The 19835-nt window shown below is 40.5% G+C and overlaps 1 protein-coding gene across 3 annotated transcripts in view; it reads right to left on the bottom strand.

Moving 5' to 3' along the window:
- The window catches only part of LOC102299711 (poly [ADP-ribose] polymerase tankyrase-1), a 108228-nt gene that overhangs the window by 48947 nt on the left and 39446 nt on the right, over positions 1–19835 (bottom strand). For 2 of the 3 annotated variants that reach the window (XM_005931861.3, XM_005931863.3), the window contains 2 exons: positions 13403–13439; positions 10577–10652 (listed from right to left, as the gene is read on the bottom strand). In XM_005931861.3, the coding sequence (XP_005931923.1) occupies positions 10577–10652; positions 13403–13439 (113 nt within the window). Of the gene's footprint in view, positions 1–10576; positions 10653–13402; positions 13440–13662; positions 13940–19835 lie in introns of those variants that run through there. The other variant, XM_005931864.3, reaches the window with a different exon arrangement.

Genomic DNA, 19835 nt, shown 5'->3' with positions numbered 1-19835 from the left:
CTTTTTGAAATGTTTTTCATTAACTAAGGCTTTCATCACAAGACCGACCTCTGGCAATGACCAGTTGAAAAGGAAAAAAATGTATTCCCACCTGGTTGGCAAATGGTTGCTGGAGTTTGCTACAGGTTGCTGGGTGAAACATGTCACAAAGAGATATATACTGCAGTTAACACAAATTTTTCCCTTGCAAGTAGTAATTGCCTTTAGCCCTTAGATGATCAATGACATTAAAAAAGGAAATCAAAAATAACTTTAAAATAGAGTAATAATTGATCTTAGCTTGGCTACATTTCAGCTACTTAAGTACTCCAGTCAGGGCTCAGTAGATGGACGCTCTAACAACATGAGTAGTGTCAGATGACTGGATCAATAAGCATATTAGCAAAATGTGTGCTATTCCTCTCACTGACACGCACACATACACACTATAAGCTGCTGACAGCTCAGCTAAGCCAGCATCTTGGAAGATAAATAACCTCCAGTAAGTCTTCTCACCTTGCGCTTTCCATCTACACTTGCACAGTTGCACACACTGATATCTCAGCCATCACCTGTCTATCTGCTCTGCCTCCCAGCTAAAAACACAGAAGAGCTTGCGGCTCCATGGAAAGTTTAAAGCTCAGCAGCTCAAAATGTAGTGTCAGGGGAAAAAAATAAATACATAAAAAATAAATAAAGTTTCATTCATATATATATATATATATATATCATAAAAAAACAGAAAGTGTCCTTGTGACTTCCCATCTTAGACAAGCCTGCAAATGTTATATTCACTAGGTAGATGTTTATGAACTTTAATTGCTTTTCTTCTTTTGGCATGAAAATGTATAAAGTACACCATTTAAATCTTAAATATTAAAGTAAGAGGTTAAATTTGTCACTGGAAAAAACAAACATTTCTTTGGCCTATTTTTCATCTGGACAGTAAAAAAAAAAATGCCTGTGAATCTTCCAGAGACAGGACATCCGGTGACACTCACAAACACCCCAAGTTCACTATTAAAAAGCTTCCATCAAGCAGAATTTACAGGCATTCATTTGACAGTCTATATATTTCCCTGGGTTTAGATCTGGAATGAAATGCACATTTTTCTATTCAACAGTAAAAGCTCAGTAACCAAACTTTCCTGAAAAGACAAGAAAAACTACAGAACTTCCACAATGACAAATTCTATTGAAAGAAAATGTAGCTAAATATACACTCCCTGGTCACTTCAGAACTGCCTTAATTCTTCATGGCATAGATTCAACGATGTACTGGAAAAACTCCTCAGAGATTTTGCTCTAAATTGACACAAATGCATCATGTTGTTGCTGGAAAATGTTTAGCTGCTGGAATTTTTGTTGGTTTTTTTTGGGGGGGGGGCTGCACATCTATGACTTGAATCTCTTCTTACACTAAATCCCAAAGATGCTCTATGTGACTGTGGAGGCAATTTGAATACAGTTAAAGAAACCAGTTTGAGGTTTATGACATGGCACATTATCCTGCTGAGAGCAGCCATCAGGAGATGGGTACACTGTGGTCATAAAGTAATGTTAAATGATGCTCAGGAGGGCCAAAAATGTCACCAGACAATGCTTTCCCATCTTTTATTGTCCAATTCTGGTTAGCCTGTGTGAATTGTAGGCTTGGTATCCTGCTTTTAGCTAACAGAAGTGGCACCTGGTGTGGTCTTCTGCTGCTTCTAGCTTTGCTTTGTTGCGCTTTTAGAGATGCTCTTCGGTATACCTTGGTTGTAACAAGTGGTTATTTGTGAACCTTCACAGAAGTTACTTGAGTTACTGTTGTCTCCTCAAAAGCTCAACACAGTCTGACCATCTTTCTCTGACCTCTGGCTTCAACAAGGAGTTTCTGCTCCCAGAACTACCAAGGTCAAAAATTTTAATTATTTATATAAATACTTGGAAGTTTAATAAATATTGCAGAGCTATTTATATTTTTTCACTGCTCGTTTTTTCTTACTGACCTCTTATATGACTCCCAAAAAAATTTTTGACATCTAATTTAAGTTATCAGAAGTAAAGTAAAAAAAATAACATTCTTTAAAGAAAACACAAAAGAGACTAAGAGGTCCTGATTTTGAAAACAAATTTCAAAGCCATTTTTTCTTTAGAGTTAAAAATTTGCTGCTGTATTCCTGAAAAGTTTTGAAACCCTTGTTGTTCATCAAATGGGAACGATAAACACCGAGTCTTGCTCTTGCGCTTTAGTTGTGTATTTCTTTGATGTTCGTGCCAGCAGGAACACAAGTGGGTGATGATTCTCACTGCTGAGATATAGATCCAAAAACTCACAATATTCTCAAACACACACAAACAAATGCAAACACACATTCACAGCAGAGGCAGCTCGACACAATCCAAAACTTGAAATGTATTCCCTGAAAACTAAACAGAGAACTAGATTACAAGCACAACTGCTGAGCATCAGTGCAGCAGAAGCTATAAGAAGGTAAAACTGAACATTTAAGACATGACGAGTACGCATGTGGAACCTCCGTGTGTACGGAGTGGGTAGTCAGAAAGCATAGGCCATTTTCATAAAGAAGCAATCTGAGAGCTGTAAGAGTGTGTGTGCATGTATGTGTGTGTACATGGGAGTAAGCGGTAGGTTTCAATAGAGGCAGCTTGATAACACCATCCACTCAGCTGTGTTAATAATAACCCACTCTGATGGCTCCTCAATCATCTGAGTGCGCGCACATGCAGGCACACATACACAAAGGGGCATCTATATTGTGGTGGAGTGTAATAAGAAGGAGAGGTTCAGAAATAGAGCTGTGGAGAGGAAAACAGTGACTGGAACAGGCCTACATACAACACATGACCAAATGGACGCAAATACCTGACCACAGGGCTGGCATTGTCACATAAAATCAATGTCAGGATTAACTGTCTTATGCACTAATGAGTATTTCTCAAATACATATAAATCTTCAAAGTAGACATTTTCTTTCAGTAGTGAAAAAAAAGCATTGTCAAAGCTTTTTTTTCCCCACTCCTTTTATTTGGAACCCAAGAGGAGGGGCCAAAGGGTTCAGTGCAGTGAGGATTGGACCTTGGCCGTCCAATCTCTGGCTGCTGAGGCTAGCTAATTGGACGTGGACAATCCCTTTTCTGGTGGACAGGGAGCCTACTCTAACACACAAATACCTGAACACAGGCCTGGGTCCTGACTGTTTTCTGTCATGGTCCTGGGTCGTTGACCCAGCGTTTTGTGATTATTTTCCTCTGTTCTAGTTATTCTGTGTCCTCCCCCCTTGTGTCCGGTTCGGGTTCTAGATTTCCTGTTTTGTTCTGAAAGTCTGTGTCTGTTGTCATTGTGTTCAGCTTGTCTCCTCCGGTCCTCATGTGTATTAGGTTCAGCTGTTCTTCCCTCCTGTGTGTGATTACCTGATTACCTTGTGTGTGTATATTTAGTGGGTGTCGGTCTGTGTTCGTTGTCGGCTCGTCTGCATTCATCCGTGTATCTCTGCGTTCTATGGTGTTCCTGTCTCTGCGTCTCTCTGCCCCGCACCCCTTTTGTATGGTCTCAGGTTTGTCAGTTAGTTCTCCCAGTTTAGGTTTCTTCAGTTGTTTTGTCATACCGCACTGCCTGTTTCTGCCACTACCACTTTGTAAATAAACATCACTCGTATCATCAGTCACTGCTGCATTTTGGGTCCTCCTTTTCCTCCACACCACACGGCTCACTCCGCCAGCCGTGACATTTTCAGTATGTTCAAAGTACAGTGTAAAGTACCCAACCTTCTTGGGGGTCCCTGATAAGGGTAATGAAAGATGCCCAATCTGGTGATTCCACTGTCCTACTGAGGGACTTGGAATCTCACGTGGGAAATGACAGCGAGACCGAAAATGTGACTGGGAGGAATGGCCTGCCCAACCTGAACACGACGTTGTGTTCTGTTATTGTTGATGCTTCTGTGCTAATGGCAGTTTGTCCAGAACTAAAACCATGTTTGAACATAAGGGTGTCCATGAACAGGCATGTCACTAGGACACCATAGGCCAGGATGCTTCCCGGGCACCTCCTAAGTGAGGAGTTCCAGACATGTCCGACAGGGAGGAGGCACCAGGGCAGACCCAGGACACGCTGGAGAGATTACATCTCTCAGTTGTGATCGGAATGTGTTTGTGTTAGTGTGTGTGTGTTAGTGTGTGTGTGTTAGTGTGTGTGTGTGTCCCGGAATGGGTGGAGGAGGTGGCTGGGGTGAGGGAGATCTGGGCATTTCTGCTTAACTTGCCCCTATTCAGCACATTAAGTGACGTGGCTGTTTGAAGATACTGAAACAAAGCTAATGTGTTTTTTCCCCTCCCTTGTAGTAATTACGTACCTTGTAGCTTAATCCTGCATCACATATAACAAAATTGTGCTCAAAGAACCGACACAGCTTCTTTTTTCCATGCCAGCTCTTCTTTATCCTCGCACCAGACTACTTCTCTTTCTAAAACTGCTAACTATCGGGAGCTCACACACTGAGGGAGATGAGCTGTTTGTTAATGTAGCTAAAGAGCATTACGGATACGCCAATTACCCGTAAGACAGCATTCTGTTTGTGATTGATTAAGGCTTTGACTCTGACCGTAGCCTGTCCACATACTTTTGGGCATAAGGTCTGTTTCTCTTTCTGCCTGTTTGCCTTCCCTCTGTGCGTCTCTTCTCATGTATGTTGTATACAAGCAGAGCTTTTTAATTCTCAAAGAGCCGTCTGCAAATAACATTTATGCTCCAGATCTTTGTTTGTTCGTGGGAGTGTGTGTGTACGCATGTGTGGTTGAAAAGGCAGAGACTGAGAGTCTGTGCCATATCTAATTAAATTGAAATGGAGAACAAGAGGCTGGAGAAGAGAGGAAGACCGAAAGAGACGGCAGTGACTCTTGTTTAATTTTAAAGAGGAGTACCATTATTATCAATCATTAGGACTCTTCCAGGCTCTGTGTAGTGCCCTTTCATTATCTGTGTTAGTGTGATGCTCCCCTCTTGTTTATGATGATAAATGTCAATATTTTATACGTTGAAATATTGCAGATTTTGTTATGTTTGGTTAAGTTATGTACGTTTTGCATATCTGCATACTTCAATGAAAAAAATGTGTGTTGTTTTTTCAGAACTTGGGGCAAATGCCTGTGTATATTATAATAATCCTATTTCATGAGAATTGCCTGCATTAATATAGCTCACTGGCAGTGTTTCCAACCATCAGGATACCTTTATGCTACATGCCACGCTTGCTTTTTTACACACATTACATTAAGAATTTGCATCTGTATTATGTAATACCCATTATTTCATTTTCTGCAACTGAGTGTTTTTATTCTGACACTTTCCATCAGGCGACTGTGCTTTGGTTGCTTAAGTGAAAGGATGGGTGACAACTGCAAAAGTTTTTACTATCCCCCAGTTTCAACCAATATCTACAACCAGTAAGTAGAATTCAATCATTTCTGTTAGTCGTACCCCCCATTAAAATACCCTAAGACCATAGTGAGGATGACTCTGCACTGGAGTGCAAATGTATTCCATCTACCCTGCACGAGTGCTTTCAGCCCAGGCAATTAAAGAGCATTACAAATACAGATTAAGTAGAAGAGGTCATTTCAGTATCTGTCTGAACATAATTTTTATTCTCTGGATGAGGCTGCATGTTTCTATACTCATGCTCCATTAAATTTCGGCGTCCCTCAATGATCTGTTGCAGTTGTCCCCTGCATATCCAAAGAATTTCGAATTATACGGTTTTCCCTCTGGGGTCTCACATCCCCAGCAGGCCACCTGCACAGATAATAGCTAGAGGATGCTCTCTCACAATTACGGATACGGGAGTGATGTGATGAATACAAGCTGCAGCTGAGTATCATCAACAACACACCCAAGTACCCATAATTAGAGGAAAGAGCCTCCTCAAGGCTGTTGTAGCATTAATATGACAGTTACCAAAAGTATAGGGTGAAAGGATCTCTTTGGCTCCCTGGTTGTCCCAGCAGTTGCCATAGCAACCAATAATGTACTGCACGTTTTGCATCGGTGACCAATAAATTGCAGATATCTGTTTACTGAAAAAAATATATAACCAGATCACTAAGTTAAAACTCGAAATGTAAAAAAAAAATGCTTTAAAAAAAATAAAGGGAATGTACTGATTTTTCTGAATAGTGCTACACACTGAGCATGTTGATGCCTCAAGGGAGAAAAATAGTAACAGCAAGCTGCTATAACATTTCATTGTATGGTGCCATGTTGAGTCCCACTCATGTTTCAACTCTGTGCCTTCAGTCTGCTTATAATCCATCTTCAGTCCCTATCATCACTCATTTAGCACGCACTGCAAAGAAATTCAAACGTATGCTGTGTAATCAGAGGACATAGTTGATCGATTTATGGACAATTCTCCATAAATCGATCATTTTGAGGGGAGAATGATCATTTCCTATTAGCCCTACTGTACTAAACTGAGTGCAATTCATATCGAGGACACTCTTATGATAAGGAGTGAATGGACCTAAATGGATTAAAGTAGACCTGTTTGGATTTTCCTCATTTTCTTTTATATATACGGTTACAATATTTGATGTACATGAACATGAGCAAAGTTTCAAATGAGTCTGGCTCTGTATACAGAGCATATCCCCACATATGCCTAATATGGTCATCTCAGGTAAACAGTGTGCACAACAGTAGCAACAACCTACTGCTCATTTTTTGTTTTTTTGAGGGTAATGGGAAAGACAGTAGAGACGATAAAATGAGCCCAGTACAAAGTAAAGAACGGTTATTTTGAACTCAAAATCTTGCTAAACTGCTCTTCTAGTGGTACTGGAGATAAAATAAAAACATAAGGCTCCCACTTGGTTGAGCAGGCAGCCCAGATACTGAAGGCTAAGGTCCTATAACATCGTATAAGCACCAACTACTACATTTCTGGTACTGTTACATCCTTAGATAAAAGCTAATAGTAAAAGAAAATAAAGGATTGAATTCAGTGTAAATTAATAAGAACATGGAGATTGCCACCTGGTTTACCTTGTTTTTGTTTTTGCAGCTATAGATCTAACTTATTTTAATACATTTTATTGTCATGTTTATGGAGATTACAGTAAGAAAACCAAAGAAACCAACAGATAACAGTATTATACTCCACTGCAGTACTTTACATTAAGAAGCTGTTGTTCTTGTTTAAAGGAAAATTGTAAAATAACAGTTAAAACCTTGGTAATCTAGCAGCCAGTACTTTACTGTTATTGAAAACCGTGGCTTGTCACAAGATGAGCTTCTAACATAATCTGACATACAACAAGCACAAACTTTTGGGTTTAGGGTTTAGTTTAATATGAAAATCTAAACTCTCAGTCTCTTCTCCGCTGAGAAGAATAACAGTTCAGAGTAAAAAACCCAAGAGAGACTCGATAAGGGCTCAAGTGGGACCACAAAACTGTTTGGACACTCGCTGCTGAAAAGTGGAACTGTCTTACTCTGTTCTCAAGGAAAAAACAAGGTTTTATTTCTGTCAGGCTGGAAAACAGTAATGTGCAAGGCCAGAGGGAGTACTTCAACTAAAGCTACAAAAATACAAAACTAAAAGAGTAGTTTGCTTCTCCTTCCAGTTATTCATCCGAGGGACTAATCAGTCATAAGCCAGATGTGCTGCTGCAATGCAGCAGAGCTCAACCTTAGGCTCAGGGCTCCCTGCGGACGCATGCGGTGAGGCTGTAGTCACAAAAGTTTCTCCATTAAGTTAACAGGATATAATACAGCACTTTTCTCTGTAGGGCTGTGTACTTTTGGTGTTGTACCTGGCATTTCATTTAGCGTGGCTGGCATTCTTTCAAGTTCTAAGTTCTCACTTTATCCTCTGCAAGCTAATGAGATCAGAATTAACTTCAAACTGCAACCTTAGCTGACTGCTACAGTCTCATCTCACTTTTATTATTATTAGTCAACTGTAGCATTATTCAACTAAGTAAAAGGTCTAATTATAATTAGGGTTTCCGAAAGTTTACTTTAGACCATTATGAATGTTATTGAAGTCCTAATTCACATCTATAGTTGTAAGAAAAGGAAAATGGAGTCCCAAAGAGGCTTGAAGAGTAAACAAATGAATTTGTCTAGTCACAATTGGTCGGCATGGTTTAACTCATTAGCCCTACTAGGAGTATATTGAAGCTCTTTTCCAAACTGAGTAGTTTCTGTAATAATGTCTTATCTTTATGGGGGAAAGAGTTAAAGCAGTTGACATCTATCAGCACTGTTTTTCTTTGACTGGTGTTAAGCCATCATGTCCCAAGTCCAGAACATCCCTGATCTTCCTGTTAGTGTTCAAACATTGTCCCCAAAGAAAGATATAAGAGTTAAAATTGTTGCTACAGAGTGAGTTATACATGGGTTGCACTTGGTAATGGTCCTAATGTAAATATAGAACATTATTGGGCGATGGGAAACATCGGCGGCATCTTTTGTCCACTTCACGTCTTTCTGACTTGTTGACAGTAACTCTGTTTCTTTTTTTTTTTTGCAAAAGTTTGCAAACTGGGTTTTTCCAACTGTTCTTGTTGAATGCTCTCATAACAAGAAGATTTTTAACTTTTTTAATCCTTTTTTTGATGAAAAGTTGCTATTTTTGTTTTATGGGAGGAGATATTGAGCCAGCCCACACACCAGATTCTGACACAAAAACTACAGCAGGTTCTGACTAAGCCACGCAACTTTTATTCGTCGTTATTGCATCCATATTGCTATTTTTTTTTTAGTGTAATCATTACAATAACATTTAAAAGACTGAATGTGCAATCAACTCTCTACAACATTAGCTTCCAAAATTCAATACATTTTTATGACCCGTCAAATGAGACATTTTAAAGGCTTAAACTTTAGACGATTGATAGCATTTTAGACTCAATTTTAGGACCCTAAGGAACTCTGCAATATACCCTCCATATGACCATTATGGGAAAAGTTGTAAACTGTGCTTCCAATTCACTAAGCAGCTTTCAGTATGTTGAGTTTTGCATCTGACAGCACTGGAAATGAGCCCACACTTGGGTGCCTCCTAATTAACAGGGCTTTCCTTTACTCTCCCTTGGACATGTTCGGAGAACTGTTCCAAGATGACCATTAATTTAAATCAAAGCTAATTTCACAAATTTAATTTAATGTCTCTAAAATGTCTTTAAAAGGAGGGACTCTATTCATCCCTTCACATGACTTGCATTTTAGACTCAAGCTACTGTACCTACAGTGTCTTACAAACTGGGCATCTCATCAAGGGCTTGAACTCCACATGACAACGGACAGATTTGCTTGTTGCCTCTGCCAACAAGGTTATATGACTGGTTCAGTTTGTCTGTTTGTTAGAATGATTACTGAAGGTTACAAAGAGACCGGAGTGAAAATCTTACCAGAGATGGTGCCTTGGCCAAACAAGTGATTTTTCGAGTCGATCTGGATGTAGATGTGGATTCAGGAATTTTTGAAGACGATTTTTATAATACAAAACTGAGCATTATACAGAAACTACAAGACAACAACTTGACCATGAAGGTTGTGAAGAGATTGCAAAGCTCTGTCAAGGCTGAACAATCTTAGTCACCTTATATTTCTGAGTGAAGAGTACTCAAAAGTTCTGCCAAGGTTTGCCACTTATAGATATTTTATGTGAAAGATTTCTGTCTGGGCATCTCTCACTGGTTTCAAGTTCTCACAAATTTCTCCACAGCCAGTCAGAATTATCAATGTTATTATCAAAAAGGCTGCTCAGAGGTCGTTCAAGCATGTTGCTAGCCATTCTGTCAATCACACTACATCTTTACAGGCCTTATGGAGCAGATAAGCTGGGTTTTTAAGCCTATAACTCTTAATAAATCATACCTGCAACTTTAGCTTTACTATTTAATCTTTTATATAAATACCTTCGTGTTAAAGGTTACCCTTAACTGTGTGTCCTTCAAAGCCTCGGCTCATTTTGCACAAAATAATTTGCTTTGAATGAGGAATAGGATGGGAACTGTGTCATTTTCATTACTATCAATGAACACACCTGAATCCATTCTTCACTCTTCTTACTATTCAAAGCTAATCCATGTACATGCAACTGCAGTAGTGCAGACATTCAAATACAAGTATGCTATTGGGGGGGTAACTTCACAATTTGCATATACTTCAATCAGCTGTAAAAGAAGGAAAAAAAAACAACTGTACCTTTGTTTCAGAGACCGTATCCCTGAGTGTGACAGTACTGTGCGTCCTGCCATCCTCTGCTATTGTTCAGCACGGGTACTAATTTATTCACGGAAGGTTTTGTGTCTTCATCTATTCATTTTATTGACTGACAGCCGAGAAAGGCTAAGCCTGCTGGTGAGTGCTAGAATTATTTCATAAAGCCAAGGCCCACAGCAGCCAATACCAGCATTTGTTTAACTTTTCTGGGCGAAATAATAAAATAAAACCACCAGTTGGTTGGTTTTGTACCCCTAAAACCCCTCCGAGTTGCTCAGTCACTCAGGAAATGAGTGATGAGCTTATTATTGCTCGACTCTGTGTGGGTGGATACGCTTTTGTGCATACACGCTTTACTCTTACCTTGCGGCCGTCGCTCGCATGGCAGTTGACGTTGAGCGGCGTAAGCAAGGCCATTAGCTTCTCCTCGTTTCCACTCCTGCAAATGCACACACACATACATAAACACACAAACGTTAGACAGAAAACAATCACTGCCACCACAGAGGATTAGCACCGTTGCTCTGCAGCAGTATGGAGGAGAGAAAATGAGGGAAAATTAGATAAGAAGCTTGAGATTGAGGCAAAAAGCCTGAGAAATTTGATCTGCAAAAACGTACTGGCAGAGGAAATGTTTGGAGGATGGACCGATGCTAGATGGACTAGTGTTTTCCTGTACAATTGAGTGCAATATGCCATGAAAATCAATTAGAGATGCCTCTTTGGCCACCTAGCTAAAGAGGAATTAAGATTTTGTCTGTACTGCTGATCTGTGTTTCCTGGTTCTTGGACTGACTGGCCTGACATTGGATGACCACCAGGAAGTGATGCCAAGGCAGCAGCCAATCCAACTACCATCCACCCCGACAGCCATAAAATAAGAAGCTGTCAGTTGGTTTAAAAAAAGGATTACTGTCCCATTCTTCCATGTTCCTCTTTAATTCTTTTATCCCTTCTTTGATTGGACCTCTCCTTCCTTCTCTTTGTGTCTATATTTTTCATACTCTATTTAAAAAAACAAACAAACAAAAAACAAACAAACATTCACATCCAGTCCTTCTCCCAGAGTGAAGTTTCCATGTTTCCTCACTCTCGTAGCTGCTTTTCACCCCATTCCAACCACCATTACCTCCCATCTCTTAGTTCTCCCCTCCTCATAGTTATCTCCTCTATTTTCCTCCTGCTCTCTTCTTCTGCAATTTTTCCTGTCCACCTCTAGTTCCAGTATGCAGTGGCTTCCCCTTTTTCCTTCTATTTCTTTTCCAAGGACTGTTAGCAAATACAAGAGAGACTTCCTTTTTGATGCATGATGTGTTGGATATTTGTTTACACTGTGGCCATGAATATTATCTGAAATTAGTCAAAACTTGAAGGAATATCTCACTATTTTCTGAAATATGTTACGCTGCTTTCTTGCCACTATCAGGAAGTTACACCCAGCAGCTGACTGCAAAAATAAAAAAAGAATAAGCCAATAAATTTCTCAAACCATTTAAGTTGATTAATGGCTATGTCTCTTAATGTTTTCAGAAATGCAGTTCTTTTACACTCACAGCCCTGACTAAAGCAACAGCCCACCTGCAACTTACATCCAACTTTCATCCTGTTAAAAAGGTTCCAATGCACTTAATCTGTATGTTTAAAGCACGTAAGCTCCACCATTAAAACCTTATAGTAGTACAGTTGTTGCCTATTAGCTACAAGAAGCTAGCAGGGTTACAAACAGTTTATCGTTGTGGTTGTTTTTGCAATATGGTGTGTGCCAAAGTAACATCACAGGTGCTGGTTGTTTTGGCAACTAGTACACCTCCTGATTTTTCTAAGGTGGCATGCTACATGTAATGCAGCTGATCGGTGGGTATGATTGAGCTATTGATCAGTGAAAATAAGATTTTGGCACAACTGCTGAAAAGGAGAATTTCCTGTTTTGCCTGTAGTGCCAACGAGGTGAGGAGTGACACTTATTGTTTCCCTCCAAGTAGCATCACCATCATCATCAGATACCATTTTACAGATCACCACAGAGTTTCTTGTCAGCTGACTGATGGCCTTAAAGGGACAGATTTGCCTCACTGGGCAGACATCTTTCTGCATCAGCTGCCTTGTCTAATATTTGCCGTCACATACATTAAGAATGTATTGAGCCACTGCACTCCTCAAGAAAGCTATCCGGCCCATAAATGAAAAGGTTAAAAACAAAAGAAGAGAAATAAAAAAATTTTTTTCTTTTGCTCGCACACGCTCACACACACACACACACACACACGCACACGCACACGCACGCACACACACCAAGAAAAAATAAAAACATTCTGGAAAATTACATGTGTGATAAGCCAGTCAGTGGCTCAGCTGTGAGGGCGCCACAGTGGGATCACAGTTCACACTTAAACAGCCTACTGACCCCATAATACAGTGGTAATGCTATACTGGGCCAGCTGCTGCCTTATGATTGTGTGTGTGTGTGTGCATGTGCGCGTGCATCTGTGCATGGCTGGAAGAGCGGGAGACAGGAGGGGGTCTACTGGAGCGATCAGCCACCCACACGCAATCCTAAATGAAAGCTTTTCCACTTCCACATGCCCAGAGATGGAAACAGGCAGACACACACAAGTGCACACACACACACTCACAGCCCACATGCACTGCCTGCAACCATAACATGCCTCCAAAATGCACAAGTGTCACTGGCTCAAAAGTACTGAGCTTTCTATATCTGAAAAACCTGTCTAGTGTGGGAGCTGAGTGTGTGTGCATGGGGAGAAGAAAAAAAAAAAGAGGCTCAAGTGATAAACGGTTTGACAAATAGGAAGCAAAGAAAAGAAAAAAAAATCAGGAGGCAAGTAAACAGAAGAGAAGAGAAGAGAAGAGAAGAGCATGAGTGACAGGAACATGCAGGAAATCAGAAATAAGAGAACTCTGATGGGACACAACAAACGAGTGTGGAGGATGAAAAAAAACAACAACAACAACAACAGAGAAATAAAATAAAGGGTATCAGACGTGGAGGGCGAAAGGAGATACATGAAGAGTAGAAATGGGTACGGGAAACCACAGCAGCGAGTCAAGCTGAGAAGAAAGTAAGCTGGGGAACAAGAGATGAGAGGGAGGCTTAAAGAGGCAAGAAAGCAGGAGAGGGAGCATGACAAAAATGAAAACAAAGAAGAGCATGCAGACTCTGGTACTCACCTTGCCGCCTCCAGCAGCTCATCCTTCTTGTATTCACCTAGATGGTTACAGAAGATCATGGTGTCAGACAACTGGCCAGTAACACACATCAACCACACACAGACACACATGATCAAGCGCAGAGAGGAGCCATGTAAAGACTCGCACACTGACTATTGGGGGAAGACACCATCTTTCTTTCTATCCCTCTCCACCCCCCACACCCCCTTCTCCACCTCCTCCTCTTTCTCTCCTCTCTGTTATTCTCACTCAGCGCGCACCCCTCTGGCTCCGGTTGCCGTGACGATGTGTTGCCGGCAGCGACCACAGCACGTTCATTGTTTGGGCGACGAGCGGAGGACCGACACACGCTCTGCCTCTATCCGCCCGTGCGTCTCTCCATCCTTCTCTCCTTCGCCGCGTTTGTCTCCGGTGTCTCGGCCGCTGCTCATATTGCTAACGAGCGTCCCACGTTCTCCATCATTCCTGTTCTTCTCTCAGTCACCCTCTCTCTCCTCTTTTTCTATCTCCGTCTTCCTGCCTCCCCCCCCCCATGGGCTCAGGAGGCGCAGTTACCATTTAAAAAAAACAAAAAAAAACTGAAATAAACAAACCCCTCCCCCTGCTTCCTCACCCTCTTGCGCTCCCTCTTGCATAGCCCTGCCTCCCTCATACACTATAGTCAAAACACTCACAACTTCCTCTATGTCTTTTCTGCCACTGAAACAGATGTTCTTGGTTGGGGAGGAACACATCTGTAATACTGCTGGACTGACTTCCATATTTATGCCTGTTTGGCATTACTGGCCCTACTTCAGGGTTTGTGGTTATAGATAACTGGGGACTAAAAATAAAATCACCAATTTTACAGTAATATTAAAATACAATCATGGATAATAAAACCCCCTCTATAAAATCTTACCTACACATGAGTAAATACAAAAAACAATTTTATTCTTTCTTTTTTTAGCACAACAATGGGGAACGTCGGTGGTATACCTGCTGCAGGTGTATGCCTTTTTGTCAGACTTTTTGTGCACCCATTTACTCCGTTGCTGTTTTTTTTTGTTTTTGTTTTTTTTTTTAAATGGCGGTTTTGAAGGAGTAAAGGAGTCAATCTCATGACTCATTGAGTGACTGGCCAACTGATGGCATGCAGTCTGTAGACATCACATTTTTGTACTTACTCAGGTCACTTGGAAGCCCTAGCCAAGCAAGAACTAAAATAAAAAACCACCTGGTACCAGGTACTACCTGCTAATGAAAACACCCACAAAAACCAAAATGAGTTGAGTCGAGCTGAACTTATGGGGACCATGCAGGAGCGCTGACCAAGCATGGGGAGCACGGGCTTGGTCAGCGCTCCTGCATGGTTTCGGCTCGTCTTCGGTTAACCCCCATCAACATATTCCATGAGGTCAGCCCAGCTAATCGAAGCCAGGGGCCTAGACTTAGAGAGGAGAGGGTAGTGTGTGCGACAGTTGTCCGTCCCAGCACTTTTTCCACAAACTTCACCTGTCTTTCCAGGGTCAAGCGACAGAGCTGGCGACAAAACACACAGGCTTAGCTCCTAGCGTGAGCAATCCCCAGGCAGACATGGAATGCATTGCGCTGATCGCTGTAGTGCAAAGAGAAACCACACCCCTGAGGACCAGGGCGAACAGAAGTGTTTTGCTTTGCTCGCTTCAGTTTGGTATCCATTCCAAAATGCAGAGAAAAACACTGCACAGTAACTCAAAATTAGCGTTCCACAGGCAGTCTATGCACTAACTGCACAGTGGAGGGTAACACAACAGGAGCAGTTAAGCTAACTTCAAGCCAGCATACAACGGAGCTAATTAGCAACAGCTAGCTAGCCCAGCAGAGCAGAAGTATTCTTAGTGAGGTAAAAATCATAAGAACTGAGGGATGACTGTGATGACCAAGGTACATATGTGCAGGTGGGGCCCTGTGCATGTCATCTGCCTGAAGGTGTGAATAGAGGGGGCATCATATCCCATACTTATGTGTCGTAAAGAGTGAATCGACTGAAAGGGAACAGGAAACTGAAGCTAAAACCAAAATAGGCTCAAAAAAATTAGGATATTAACATATTAAGCACATACTCTGACAGAGAATGCTTAAGTTACTGTATCATGAGATAAAGTATGCAGCTTGAAAGTTTTTGGGTTCATATTTTTTCCACTGGCTTGGTTTGGTCTGTTGCTGCAGCATGTTAAAAGGAGTCCACTTTTAATCTTTATTCTATAAAAAGCTTTGGTAGATAAAATGCAGAAGCTTATTAGCAGTTCAGTTTCGTTAGTAAAATGTGGTAAAAAAGAGAAAATGAACATGTTCCACTTGGTTAACTCTAAATATTGGAGATAGACAGGATTGTAAACAAGATCATCTATAGAAAATTGACATTGCTAAGTAGAGCCTGCCCAGTAAAACACCAAAGTCTTTGTGACTTCTAATGAAAAGTGACATGGGAACTTATTCAAACATGAGACGATATTCACACGAATGTACCCAACAAAGTTCCTCTCTGAGTGAGACTACAGAGAAAGGAAAAGTGTATAAAATTTAAATGGGAAATTAATAAATAATCAAAAGAAGATGGAGAGGTAACTGTGATAGAGATAACCGGAAAAAGGATGAGGAGGATTTGCTATGTGTACATGGAGCAGACGGAGGGGTGGGGTATAGGCTGAGGAGCAAAGAAGAAAGGTTACAGAGAAGGGAAAAGAGGGAGGAGGGAGGAACAAAGGATTTGCAGATGAAAGAGAGAAGGGATGATTAGGGATCTGGAAACTGACATGTATGGATTTGACACAGTATAATTGGTGTTAGGGGGGCTAAGGCAGAACAGTGAGAGGAAGAAGAAGTGGGTGGTGGGGGAGGCAGAGAGGGGCACAGACAGGAAGGACAATAGAAAAATATGAATACAAAGAGAAAGGAGACACATGTAGAGAGAGATCGGGAACCCAAATTAGAAGATGTAGTACAGAACCAATTTATGTTCGGAGACAGATTCATTCTTCCATTACACACCTGACAGTCACAATCCCTGAACCCAGGTGCATAATATTGTTCTAATCATCATTTTTATTACTATTATTTATATTATTGAACTTTTAGTTTAACCTCCTGAGACCCGAACTCTTTCATGGGATTCATGTTTAATTTATCTTTGATATTTCGACATATTGGGACCTGATGAATGTAAAAACAAAGAATTACCCGATTTTTTTTTTTTTTTACCCGATTTCTGTTTCTAAGAAAAATGAGATCCACATATGAGGATATTTGTTTAAAATTTCGATAGAAGAGTGGCAGTATAATGTCCTCGTAAGTGGATCTCAGGCCCTTGTAGAGTAAAATTTTGTATTTTGGTCTGGACAACCTAAAATGTGATGTCCACATATGTGGACGGCAGGTCCTAAGAGGTTAAAGTTGATTAGTGATAAACATCACACACAACTTTTGTATTTTTTTTTCTTATTAGACTCCATTAACGGATAGTGTTTTTTCGGTAGGGGACTTGTCTTCTACACATTTGCCGATCTCCTTCACATTCAATCGTCATCTTGCAGATTAAGGTGAAGTACACGGTCCCGAACAAAAGCAAAAGTACCTGGGGTGATCGAACCTTTCAGACTGTGTTATATGACCTTTGAATTTCTCTGTCTGCTTCCCTCAGATCTGCCCATGTGGATTTGCTTAAAAGTCAGCTTAACTTTTAATTTTGGGCAATGGGTGTACCAGATTTGATTTGATTTTTTAACATTTGTAATTCTTCATTACTGCTATATTTTCATGGTCAAGATGACCTGCTGAAGTTCAAACCAGGGATCACAATGAGCAAGAAAGACTGACGTGGCATGCTGGTACTAATACTAGGATATACCAGGATCTTCCTGCATCGACCTGAATGGAAGGCAAAGGTAACTCAAATAACAACTTGTTACAATCAAGTTATGAAGACCACAACCACTACATCTTACAGCAGCTGAAGATCACATCATGTGCCACTGCTGTCGGCTAAAACAGGAAACTGACATTACAAGTTACATAGCTTCACCAAAACTAAACTGCAGCAATGCATGGCTGGGTCAGAATTTGGTGTAAACGCAAAAGCTTGGATCAGTCCTGCATTATATAGCAGTTCACGCTGCTACTGGTCTCCTGATGCCTGCTTAAATTATCTCATGTTGGTTGAACATGACAATGATTCAAATGGCCTCCACAGTCACAAGATCTATGTGGTGAAACAGATAGTCTTCCATATGAAATCTGCAGAAGCTGTGTGACACCACCGTCTCTGAGAAATGTTTCCAGCAGCTTGTTGAAACTAGGCCAAGAAGAATTTAGGCATTTCTGGAGGCAAAAACACTAGCGAGGTGGACCTAATAAAGTGGCAGATGAATGTATATCCTGTTGTTATTGCAGTTCTCATCCAATAAATTCTCCCCTGCTTTGATATTCCAGTGTTCTCGCTTTTCTAGCTGTTAATTTTGTATTGTTTCCATCCATTACTCCATTATTTCATTGCCTTTGTAACACTTGTCTGTGAATACATAAATGCATTTTGCTTTTGCTTTTCTTTTGCTTGTCATATAAATTTGTCACATTTTAAACGTCTTTCAGAGTTCAAAGGGTTATGGCACTTTGAACTTTACTGAGTTAAAATCAAGCTTTTAAGCCTCAAGGCTTTTTGATATTCATGAGTGGGTGTCAGTGGGTGAGGTCACCAGTGACATTAACCTCTCTGTGTTACAGTGGGGTTTTTTAAGCAAATAATAATAATTTAAAAAAAAATCTTAACTGATTCAACTCCCACTATTTTCACCTCTGAGGCTTGCATTTTGCATTAAAACGCTCGGCTCTTTTCACTTAAAAGTCTCAAATAAAAACAACTTTTGGAGTTATGACTAGTGGCAGGAAGGGAGTGACTCAGCCTCCTAATTCAATTTAAGCCAAACTGACACCTGAATGCAAACATATTCAGTGTTGTTATGTTTAGCTGAGCGTGCTGTCACACACAGTGCAGAAATAAAGCAGCTGAAATGCAGACAAAATGAGATATACTTCCTCGTTCAACCACAGGATGATTCAAGGATGCTTTGAAAGCTATAGTGATTTAAACTGACTGCGGCTCAGCAGTTTTAATTAGCATCTCTCACACACAGATATCAAGTAAGGACAACAAAAGGTTAGCTGTTAGTTCTGCTCCCTTTTTGCTTCTAGGCTTCAGGCACCACTTCAAAACATGACTAATGACACATACTCCTTTTTGATAGTGGTCAGCTTTCATATCATTCTTCCACGGAAAGAAGTGGGCAAGAAAGTCCACCTATTTTAAACTTGGAGGTCCTTGGGAAGTTTCGTGGTTTTAAAATCATTTAAAATAAAATTACATTTTTAAAAAATTATAGAATAAGAAAGCCATGTTTTGCAGTACTTTGGGGTCAGCATGTGAATTTAAGACAGTTTGGGAGAGTGACAAATGGTAAGTCCTTTGAACAAGAGGTCAGACTTCCTTTAGCTGTTTCCTTCCACTGAAGCAGCATTCAGATGGCACTCAAGTGGAATTTATTCAGATTTCAGAAGCTTGTTCAAGTAAAATGTGGAAAATAGCTTAATTTTAGCACTGTGATAGATAATGGAAAAGAAAACAAACAGTTAAAGGGTATTGAGGGCTTTTCTCAGCATTAAACTGTTGCTGGGCTGAATATTTTTAGAGGGGACAGTGTGTGGCACTTTAAAACGCTTTGGATACAATCCGTACACAAAGCAGGATCTGGCAGAACAAAAGTCAGTGCACCAGAAAATCAATAATTCAAGCTTTGTCCAACGACAGACAGTAAAGCAAATTCATTACAGATAAGGACTCTGCTGAATAAAGAGCACAACCTGAAAAACACCTGTCCATTAATGCTGCCTGGTAGTGGTCTCAGAGGGACCACTTCACAGGAGTGGTAAACAAGGTCAGATACTTGAGGTATTTTAAGTTCTGCCACAGCTAATAAAAGGAAAGATATCCTAGACATTAAAATTTGATGTTAATGAAGTTCATATAAGACCAGAAAAGTATATTACAGTGGCTCAAAACACTCAATCAAATCACTCATCAATAAAACACAAATTTTACTACAAGCAAAGCTACTGGAATGCTTCTCTAATCAATTATAAAGATGCAAACATGTTGAGCGATTGAACATCCCCTTTCTGCGAGGCTAAAATAACATGACTGAGAGGAGAAAAAAAACAAAGAGCAGCATAGGACGTGAACAGATGGCTGCTTTTAAAATGGATCGCGTCAGACCACGACTGCTCACTCATGGTAAGTGATAGCGAGTCAGTGGGACAGCAAAATACTTAAAATGTCACATATTAATAGGAGAGTAGTCTTTCAGATTACAGCGTGGTGTTTGGATGCTTCGACGTATTTTCGAGTAATAACAGACAGGCA

Source organism: Haplochromis burtoni, unplaced genomic scaffold, assembly GCF_018398535.1.
Source record: "Haplochromis burtoni strain Fernald_Lab_line unplaced genomic scaffold, NCSU_Asbu1 Contig_151, whole genome shotgun sequence".
In the NCBI taxonomy this organism is placed as follows: domain Eukaryota; kingdom Metazoa; phylum Chordata; class Actinopteri; order Cichliformes; family Cichlidae; genus Haplochromis; species Haplochromis burtoni.
This window is presented reverse-complemented; position numbering and strand designations above follow the sequence as displayed.